Consider the following 10,962-nt stretch of genomic DNA (forward strand, 5'->3'; position numbering starts at 1 on the left):
CACAGATAAGTTGCCCAATTAAATTTGCATTTAATTTTAATGGTTCAAAGAACGTCAGGCAAAATGGTCGGCCCTCGCACATGTTCACTACATCAAATGTGGCACTCTTCGAAAAAAGTTTAGACATGCCTGCTTTAAAGGTTGCGCCTCCATATTGCAAGTGGCAAAATCTCTTGCAGTGACGGTTGTGACCGATCTCTCCGGAGTGGTTACAGTCTGTCCTGGGATGAGTGTTCATGCTGCTGACACCATTAAAGATCAGGAGTTAAACTCTTTTAAAACAGGGAGGGGCCAGAGATGGCCCCTGATGCCGATCTTGGTGTTGCTGAATGCCTCGAAGTCGACATTACAGCAACAACGTTTAGGTGAAGATTGCGATCATAGACTGCTTTCTAGACCCGTTTAAAATCATGACGTGCCAGGCACGCCAATTGTCATTAACTGCGTGAACTTTAATTGTGTCAAGGGGTTAATGCCTCTCCCATGCATGTTTACATTCCCTCACTGTGTTAGGCTCCACCACGTCTGCTGGGAGACTGTTCCATTTTTATACCACACTCTCAGTAAAAAAAAGTATAACTTCTTTGCATTATATCTAATGTCCTAACATTTCTCCACTTTTCCTGTACTTTGTTTATTTAAATGTTTCTATCTTTCTTCTTTCCTCCAAGGTATACATGTTAAGATCCCTTAGTCTTTCCTAATGTTTTTTTATCCAGCTACCTCTTCCTGCTGAACTAGAGACTGGCAATCCATAAATTTAACTCTAGAGCAATCTGCTTGCAAAAATCAATGGTGACTGTTCCTGTGAGAAAAAAAAAAAAATCACAATTGTACAAAGAGCAAGGGGTTCTTTCACTAAAGCAGGGGATAGCAGGCTAGATTGTACGCGAGCTGTCATTTAGAGTCACTGACTTAATCATGCATACCACTGGCAGGTTTCCCTTGCAAAAAGGGTAGAGCTAGCACAGTGTAAATCAGTAGTTCAGTCTGTGAGTTGATCAAGAATTCTCAGACTCACTACACAAGGCCAGCAAAGCTCATCCTGCAGGACAAACTCACTAGGGGTTGACTATGCATAATCCATAATGACGTTGATTTGAAACAAACTCCTGCAAACTATTGCTTATGCAAATAAAGAGCAGGACAATCAGCTGGTTTATATATATATATATATATATATATATATATATATATATATATATATATATATATATGTAATAAGGCAATGTAGTTCAACACTCTTAACGCCTGTTAATGCAGGTGTAATGGATATCAATACAAAAAAGAAAGATTAATCCTAATGACCAACTCCTTAATCAATAAACAGTGCTCAACACTGTACTTTCAGTTCAGGATAAATAAAGCGTATAGACCCGACTCATGAATGTCTTACTAACTGAGACAAGCACAAATATAAGATCAAGAGTTCATTTTATTGTGCTTGTTTCATATTCCACTAATGATTGTTTATAAATAATATTTATTAAAACTTGCTGAATACCAAATTTTATTCTTCAGCTCTTTACAATGTCTTTATATATTTTGTTACAGTACAATGTAAAGTGATTTTAAAAACTCTCCAAAACAAGTATTTACAGTGGCAGGAAAGTTAGTTTTTCAATTGTGGATATTGAGGAATGGGAGAACCTTCAAAAGGCAAGGAGCTGGACACGCTCATTAGCTGGCCTGCATGCATCCGCTCATTAACTCTCAGCTCGCAGCCATCTTGGAGCATACGTATAACTATTTGAGCAATGTTCTTAGAGTCATCCAGACCACTGTGCAAGCGCCCATCGTATGTCATTCCCAACTTCTCCAACATAACTGTTAGTTTTGTTTGATTCCTTGGAACCTAACGAATAAAACAAGTTTGGAAGAAATAAATAAGATATACCTTTTCACCTGCTTAGAGTTAGAGTTACTTATAATTCATAAATGGTTTTGAAGGTTTGAATACATTTGGCATTTTACAATAAAACCACTTAAACCCTAAAATAAATTAGTATTTACTGCTCTAAGTTATCTGACATACACCATTCAATCTTCCAGGCATGTGCTGGTGCATCAAGCGATACCCAAATGCAGCCTGCAAACTACCTGTAGAAGACAGGTGCTCTATACCGTATAAAGAAAAAGGTTTCTACATGTTAAGCTTCTCTTCCAGTTATAATAATATTGATATAATAAAAGACACAAATAGATAACAAATTTGTCCAACACAAGTCATAAGATATCTTGGGCAAAATTTAGCTCTGAAGGCAAGGCACAAAGGGAGAAAAGAAAATGCAACATAGTACTGAGCAAAATAAAATAAAAATAATGGCACTAAGTAAAAAAAAAAAAAAAAAAAAAAAAAAAAGGGATTATTATTTGTGTGGAGTCACTAAAGAATAGTACTAATAAGGTGTTTATCTGTACCTATGTTTTTTTCTGCATCACTATCTATGAATGGGCAGGCAGGCGGGGGCACCAGCTAGATACCAGCCTCTGCATTAGAACGCAAGTGTTGGTCAATGCAGTGTTGAAGCAGTAATATGCTTGAACTACAGCAGGCATCCTCTGTGGCATCCTTCAGGTCACACTTGGGTACCCTGTCAGATGAAGCACCTGTCCCTGTCCAGATCACATGCACCTTTGTCAGTTCACCAGTGGACGCTTGTTATTCATATTGTACATCTTATAAGACTTTTTTTTGTCTCTGTTGCTCAGTGTTGGTGTCAGAGAAACACGACATACACCCAGTCTGGCAATGTACAAACCTTGTAGAAGTTTCCATAACACTTGCGTATGTTGATCCATTTCTTGGCAAAACGAGGGTATTTAATCCTACTTATATGACACTGTATGTTCAAAAACTTGCACATGTCCCAAGACCTAGAAATACATAAGCGCATTGTGGTTTTTCATTTTTTTCACCTTAAGTTTGGAATGTATATTTCAGTCACCTATACACCTGCCACATTGCATTTAAAAGAATTATGCTTTTTTGTTTTAAAAATCAATGTCATTGTTTTGGAGGAAGAAGGAACTATTTTAGTTCAACCCAGCATATGTAATTAATTTCCCATTCCAAACACGCACCCTATTTAGTTTTTTCTTAATAGAATAATAACTGCAGGTACCGAGAACAAATAGTTTAGACATAAAGAAAGCTTCCAATTCATACGGTTTATTTTAATATGTAAACACCATTAGGCGTGTATACTGAACTGTAAGATGCAGTACTGTAAAATGCAGTAACATACAATCTAAGAAATATGAAGGCTCTTTTGCAATCTTTATATGCATCTTGATAAAGAACCAGAACTTTCTACAAGTCTCTTGGCATAACAAGATCACACGCTTTCTTCAGAAGTGCTGGCCACGGCTGAACGCTACTTCAGAAAATCCAAATCCATTGAAGACTTTACTCGCTACAAATTCATGCTTCGCACCTACGACTTTGCCTTCTCTCTGGCCGAACAGCTCTTCTCTCATATCCTACCTTTCTTCCAACCAGCGATGCCGTTTTCTCTACCTTCAAATCCCTTCTCTGTCCCTCCATACCCACACCACAAACCTCTCTCACTGCCCAAGATCATGCTACCCACTTCAAAGATTGAAGTCATCCTTGACTCAAACCTCTCCTTCATCCCTCACATCCTGTCCCTCGCCAGGTCCTGCCGCTTGCACCTAAAAACATTTCTTGCATCCCCCCATTCCTCATCCAAAAATCCACAAAAACTCTGGTTCATTCCCTTATTTCCGGTCTTGACTATTGAAACACTCTTCTTGTTGGCATTCCACTGTCTCAACTCTCTCCTCTGCAGTCTGTCTTAAATGCTGCTGCTAGGCTTATCTTCCTTGAATGCCGCTCCTCTTCTGCATCCCCACTCTGTGAAACCTTCCACTGGCTCCTTATTACCTTTACAATTAAGTTTAAAATCCTGGTACTAACATATAAAGCCCTCTATAACACTTCCCCATATAAGCAAATACACCCCTACTCGATCCTTACGTTCTTCCCATGAGCTATGGCTCTCCTCCTCACCTCTACCTTTTCCAGTCTACAAGATTTCACTCGGGCTGCCCCATATCTCTGGAACCTACTTCCACCGTACTTTCAGCTTTCACCCTCCTAACATTCAAGAAACATCTCAAAACCCACTTCTTCAGAGAAGCATACCATCTAAGCTGCTAGAACTTCCTTGTGATTGATATAACCACCACACTACCTCTCACCCTTTCTCTACACCTTATGTTTGTCCTCACCCCATTCCCTAAAGATTGTAGGCTTGCGAGCAGGGCCCTCTCCACCTAATGTATCGGTTTGTCTTAGTCTGTCAATTCTAATCATGTCATACCCCTTAAATATATGTATTGCATTAAGCGCTGCGTAAGTTGTTGGTGCTACATAAATAAGAGATAATACTTGCTAATAATGTGAACTAATGCTCCCTCTCAAGGCCAAACGTCAACTGAAAACCATAAATTACTATAGCATTTTGAACATATTAATTATAGGTAAGAGTCCATACCCATCAGTCAGTATAGCATACTTGTACTTTGTACCAAGCTCCTTTTCTCGCATCCAGTCCACAACTCTTTGGAGAACACTAGGGAATGTGTCAGCTTTGTCCACAACATCCTGTAAGAATGGGAACAACTTTATCACTTTACATATCTACATATGCCACCAAAATTTTCTGTATTGCTGCATATTGTTCACATTGACTTTCATCAGTGAATTTTGTAATTTGTGGTAATAAGGCATTCCTAGTAAAACAAACAGATAATAGACTTATTGAGTAACACACATGGTAGATAGATGTTGAGCAAAACAGAATTATCATGGTTTGTGTATGCTTTGCTGCATTGGGAAAACTTAGAATCACTGAAGGAACCACAAATTCTCCTTTGTTAAGACTATTTTATAGGAGAAAGTTAGGTCATTAATCCATCTGTATAAAAAACCCAGTGCAGTAATATTATATGACCTAAAAACCCACAATGCCAATGAAAACAGAAGTTCTGTATTGGGGGGGGGGGGTAGGCAAGCATTATTCAACAGCCCAGTGGGACCATTAAATGACTATAGGAAGCAACTGACTACAATATTGCTGCTAAAAAGGGTAATTAACAGGCAGAGGCAGGCTGGGCCAGGGGGTGTGTTTGGGTGTCGGTGTGGCAGAGCCTGTCCTGGTGTGTGTGTTTGGGTGTCGGTGTGGCAGAGCCTGTCCTGGTGTGTGTGTTTGGTGTGGCAGAGCCTGTCCTGGGGTGTGTGTGTGTGTGTGTTTGGTGTGTCAGAGCCTGTCCTGGTGTGTCGGTGTGGCAGAGCCTGTCCTGGTGTGTGTTTGGTACGTCGGTGTGGCAGAGCCTGTCTTGGTGTGTGTATTTGGTCATCTGTTTCCTGGCACTTGAATTTTTATAGGAATAAATTGAACAAATTAAATTTTTAGTTACCCAGAGATAAAACACCCTCCTGAATTTGTAGTCACTTCAGAGGACACAACTTTCAAGGCCCAGAAATCAGTGAGAGGAAAAGTAAAGGTTTTGTGTTATTTACTCTATTTCAATATGCATATTTTATTGAAAAGGATTAGTTGCATTAAATTGTGGGCTCAGGCATCCCGTGTAGGATGACATTTTTTTAGCGTACCAGTCTCATCACATCAATATGCGTTACAAAATCAGGAGATGGGCATGGATGGTGGGCTGATTCGGTGGAGCAACGAGCCACTTGACTAGACTTTCCCCCCAGGCCTTAGGCTGCCAGCCCTCCCCTGTTAACAGGTGTTGAGTGTAAATTTGAACTCTGTATATTCACTCAGGTTCCCTTTTGCTTAACATTAGGTTTTGCTAAAAAAAGAAAAAAGAAAAAAAAGACAGACAACAGTGCAGATACAAATCAGATACAGTACAGGTACTTTTTCACACATTTTGATTTCAGACTTTCCTAATGATGCAGTCTGGCTAAACTAGCATGTGAACCTGACTTGGCCTCAGCTGATATAATGGCCCCACACATTTCTGGTTACTGTAGGAGATCCAGTAAATATTTACCTGGGTTATTCCTGTTAGGTTAATACAGAATTCAGAAAGTTGAGTATTGACTTCTGGCCTCACATATCGCTGAAATGTATCCTCCTAGAGAAAAATAAATACATGTGTTTCTATCAGCTGGAGAAATGTGCCCCCCACGTCTTTACTCTTTTTTTCCCCCTTTTCCCCTACTCCCAAACCATATTTCATCTTCCTGTCCCCTTGATAACGTGTCCACATCTCTCCCACCCCACAAATCAGTCTCATTTCTTTTGTGTGTGCTCTCTGAAAACCCACCTTTTTCGTGAAGCATACAACCGTTCCTCCTAACACTCCCAGAGATCATCTGAATTGTGCCGTCTGAACGATCAACAACCTCTACAGCTCATTCAAATCCTATCAACTCATCCCCATCCAAGCAGTCCTCTCCTACTGTTTCACTTCCCCCTCAACCACCAACTAGAATGTAAGCTCACAAGAGCAGGGCCCTCTCATACTTTTGTACCAGTTTGTTACCGTGTGTGATTTTAAATTATTTCGTTGATTGGAACAGTGCTATGGAATCTGCTAGTGCTATATAAATAAATGCAATATGTTACACCAACAGTTAGTATTGCAAATTTTGCTTACTGCTATAGGTTTTACCTGCCACAAATACTTGATTACCTACTTACAATTTCCAAAGTCTTTGTGTTGATCAACACAATGGGGAACTCTATGATTTCATGATCGTAGTCACGAGAGTTGCCCTCCTCACAAGTGGCTTCAAAGTCAATGACACATATGTAATCATAATATGTATCGGTGTTGCTGGAGTCCTTTGACAATGCATGGGTCAGCTTCTGCTTTTTGTAGTAATTCTTCAGGCGCTTCTTGAGCACGTCTTTTACACCTCTGCATTTACGCAAACATAAAAATGTCATAATTATATAAATATCGGGGAGCACTTGTCATGGAAGAAAACCAGATATACAGCTCAATTAGCCAACACAAAAAATGCAGCCGGTGGACATCTGTGAGCATTGCACATGCAACCTCTGCTGCTACCCGGGACTTCCGTCGGGGCTTCTAGCGTGACCTTCCGGTGCTCGGTCACAGAAGTGCCGGCAGCAGCAGAGATTGTTTGCGCGTCTCTTGCAGCTCTGCGGGGCAACCTCCTCTCTGACAGCCGGTAAACATCTGTGCGATACGCACAGACAACCTTCACTACTGCTGACCGGTACTTCCGCCAGGGCTTCTATGGTGGAGCACAGGAAGATCATGTCACGCCTGCGCTCAGAAGCTCCGGCAGAAGCAGAGGTTGTCTGCGTGCATCGCTCAGATGTCCACCGGCTGCCAGAGGAGGATCCAGGTCCTCGGCTGCACTGTGGGAGATCTGGATCTTAGTCTTGTAGTCAGACCTCTATTTGAATATAAGACGAGGGGTATTTTTCAGAGCATTTGCTCTGAAAAAAAACTTGTCTTATAATCAAGCAAATACGGTATGTCCTATTCTAAAGATAAATCACAAAATTAATGTAGTAAATAGAAGTATGGCTCAAGTCATGAAATATTTGGCAAACATATATATAAGATGATACATTTCCATTGATAAAATAGTGAAAATATCAATTCATTCAATAAGCTGATAAACTATGTTAAATTATTAGTAAATCAAGTTAATAATGGATAGATATTACATTGCTAAATAAATACATTAAATAATTGGTGCCTTCTACTTCTGTTCTGTGTGCTTGTGTGTGTCACGTGATGCTAGCTGACTCTGTGCAGCACGCATCCGTCAGTATCCTGCCCCGGAACTCATTCTCCCAGGTACCACTTACCCTAGCATTCACTCTAACACCATACGCTGACATCCACACACGCGAACACACACACCATACAGTAAGACGCATATGCAACAGCATATTGTTATGCATACATTCTAACATCATACACTAAGATACATTTTTAGTAACACACCTGCTAACACCTTACACTAACACACACTCTGATATACAGATTTCTGATATATAATGCCATATGATAACACACCACACATACATACATACACACACTATCCAACAAAATACACACACCAAAACTATATATATATAAAATATACAAACTCTAGCACTATACACACACACACTGACTCAAGCGCTATACATATACATACTGTTTTTGACACTACAGTATACACATTTCCACTGCCTCTAGCACTATTAGTAGCTTCTAATGTGAGGTAAGACAAAACAGCATTGTGCATGGTAAGTATACTTTACTACACCTGTCCCCACCACTGCTACATCTGCTACACTGGAACTTGCAGGCTGCATGTCTCATAAGACCCCATGGAACTCTTGCACATACAATCAGAATATGCATTCAGCCAGGCCCATCTCTAGCAGGGAAAAGAGCGAAACGCACAGAGAGCATATTGGTAATTCCTTTAGACTCTTATAACATGGCTGCCAAATGTATGGACTTACCTAGTATCAAGCTTAAACTCTGAGAGCTTCGCCTTTAGCTCATCCTTAGTCATTCTGTTGACACAACCATTTGAAATGGCAATGTCTTTATACACTGGATCACTAAAATCATTGACAGGGGAGGCAACAGAAGTTATCAATGTATCCTCCTGACCATTAATACTACTCCACTGCTTGACCTGAAAGTAAAAGTAATATCATCAGTTATTTATATAGCGCCAATGTATGCAGTGCTTCTTACAATACGTACAATCGAGGGGTATGACAAGACTAGAATTGAAAGACTAAGAACTTGGTCATCCAAAACAGTCATAATCACTTATCATTGGACGTGAAGGACACAAAGTGCAAATTCAGGCAGGGATCAGTGCATGAAAATCTGTATTTCATATACCAGCAAAAAACAAAACAAAAAAACACCCACACCACCACGGATAAAAATATGTATTTTTGATGAGAACGGATATACGAGCTACAACTCTTTTGAATTTAGGTTACGCAAAGAACTGTAGACCTTAAAACGTGCACCAGATGAACAAAAAAGAAAACGGCATGCTTTGTTTATAAATGTAAAAAGCTTATAAGAAATGTAGCATTTGTCACTGGTACTTAGTTTGGTATTTACTGGGAAGTGATATGATAGATAAAAAAATATATATATATCATGGTTTTGTATCATTGGCTAACTTGCATAATTATACCTTATGATATACAGTTTGCATTAAACTAGGCATGTTAAAATAGCTTAACATGGCAACATATAGCTTAATAAACATTTTAAGACAAGGAGTTCTAACACAACAAAAAAAATCGGCCACTCTACTTTAGTATTCTAATTCCTACCTTAATATATCATTACATGGACTCGAATGATTCTAGATAAACACCTTGCACCAGCTGTTATATGAAAGACGTACCTCACCGAGCAGATCCAGGTTGTTCTCAAACTTTTGGCACAGATCCTCTTCGCCCACATCATGCGGGTAACGAGGCAGGTTTTCCTTCTGGTCGCCCATCTTACACTCGCCGAGACGTAGCTATATCACACCAGTTGCTCAAGTGTTGTCCAGCACTTACCCTTTCATTTTACACCAACACGGCACAGTCGCTGTACGAGCCGCGCTAAACAATTGTATACAAAACACAGTTCAATCAAGTCCTCGATGTGTCATGTAGCTCGGAAAAGAGCGGGAAGTTGGGCACCGTTTAGGGCAACCCGAATGCTTAGTATCGACTACTGCGCATGCGCCAACGCTTAACAGGTCACTGACAGCGCAAACCTGTCGCTGCAGTGATGTCGTCACATGACCCCGTCCTTCCTTGGAAGCCGTGACTGGTTACGCGTTGGCAAATGCGGAGAGCTTGTGGGAGGAGAGTAGAGTCAATGTTGAAATAGCTAGTACTAAAAAAGGAAGCTAATATTATAGGACTTGCTAAAACCTAATACGTGTATATATATATATATATATATATATATATGTAAACGCTAATGTGAAGTGTTGAACATTTCAAATAACCGTCCTGCCTATGCAACGTAACTATACGTGGGAGCTATATAGGTTTGCTAGACGCTCGTTTTTTTTATTCCAGTAGAGTCACATATTCAAGAGCTGATTTCACAGATTCCATAATATGTGAGCATCCCGGCTGGTGCTTTTAGCGCCAGTATATTGCTGATTACGTAGGTCACAATTGCTCTACTGCTTGACAGATTGACACAACAAACTTGATCTTAAAACAAGTGGTGAATTGTGGCTGAGTGCTGCATTTAAAGGACACGAGGCTAATCCAGCTAGATGCAGTCTTGCGTTGGGTATATGGGAGTTCTTTGATCTTCTCCACCTGGCTCATGGAGGGATGGTCCCTGTGGAACAGCTGGGACCGGAATACACCACTTCTTTGAACATGAATGTTTCTGATGTGGCATTTACTTACAATAGTTTTACATTTTACCAAGAACGTGATCCACAAACCAGTTTCGTTCACCAAAATAACACGAAATATCTTAATGTAAGAGTCTTGAATTTCAAAACACCCAACATGCATAGGTTTTTTTTTTCTTTTTTTAACCCCTTAAGGACAGTAGGGGTTATTACTCGTAGTATATTGTGGGACAATGGCTCTTTTAACATTTTTCAGTGTTGCTGTCTAGCTGTGATTTTCTTCTTTCTCATTTCGTGCTCCCACACATGTTATATATTGTTTTTTTCAGGACAAACAGGGCTTTCTTTAGATACCGTTATTTTTATCATATCATCTAATTTACTATTAAAAAAATGATAAAATATGGTGATTTTTTTTAAAAAAATTATGTTTTCTCACTTTTTGAACAAAAAACTTTTACTCGTCTGCAAAAACTAATAAAAAACCTGCTAAAATAGATTCTACTATTTGTCCTGAGTTTAGAAATACCCAATGTTTTTATGTTTTTTTGCTTTTTTCTGCACGTTATGGGGCAGTAAGTACA

General features: G+C 39.7%; 1 protein-coding gene across 1 annotated transcript; it reads right to left on the minus strand.

The window, feature by feature from the left end:
• Window positions 1-1,612: 1,612 nt before the first annotated feature.
• LOC149286982 (3'-5' exoribonuclease 1-like) lies at window positions 1,613-9,511 on the minus strand. The gene is made up of 7 exons (XM_089493565.1): window positions 9,413-9,511; window positions 8,496-8,674; window positions 6,699-6,918; window positions 6,046-6,129; window positions 4,521-4,630; window positions 2,763-2,877; window positions 1,613-1,855 (listed from the first exon to the last, which is right to left on the minus strand). Exons 1-7 carry the CDS (start codon window positions 9,509-9,511, stop codon window positions 1,613-1,615), a joined length of 1,050 nt encoding a protein of 349 aa, XP_089349691.1.
• Window positions 9,512-10,962: the final 1,451 nt, after the last annotated feature.

The sequence above is a fragment of the Sceloporus occidentalis genome, unplaced genomic scaffold (genome assembly GCF_023333645.1).
Source record: "Sceloporus occidentalis isolate IW3139 unplaced genomic scaffold, rSceOcc1.0.p SCAF_65, whole genome shotgun sequence".
Lineage (NCBI taxonomy): Eukaryota > Metazoa > Chordata > Lepidosauria > Squamata > Phrynosomatidae > Sceloporus > Sceloporus occidentalis.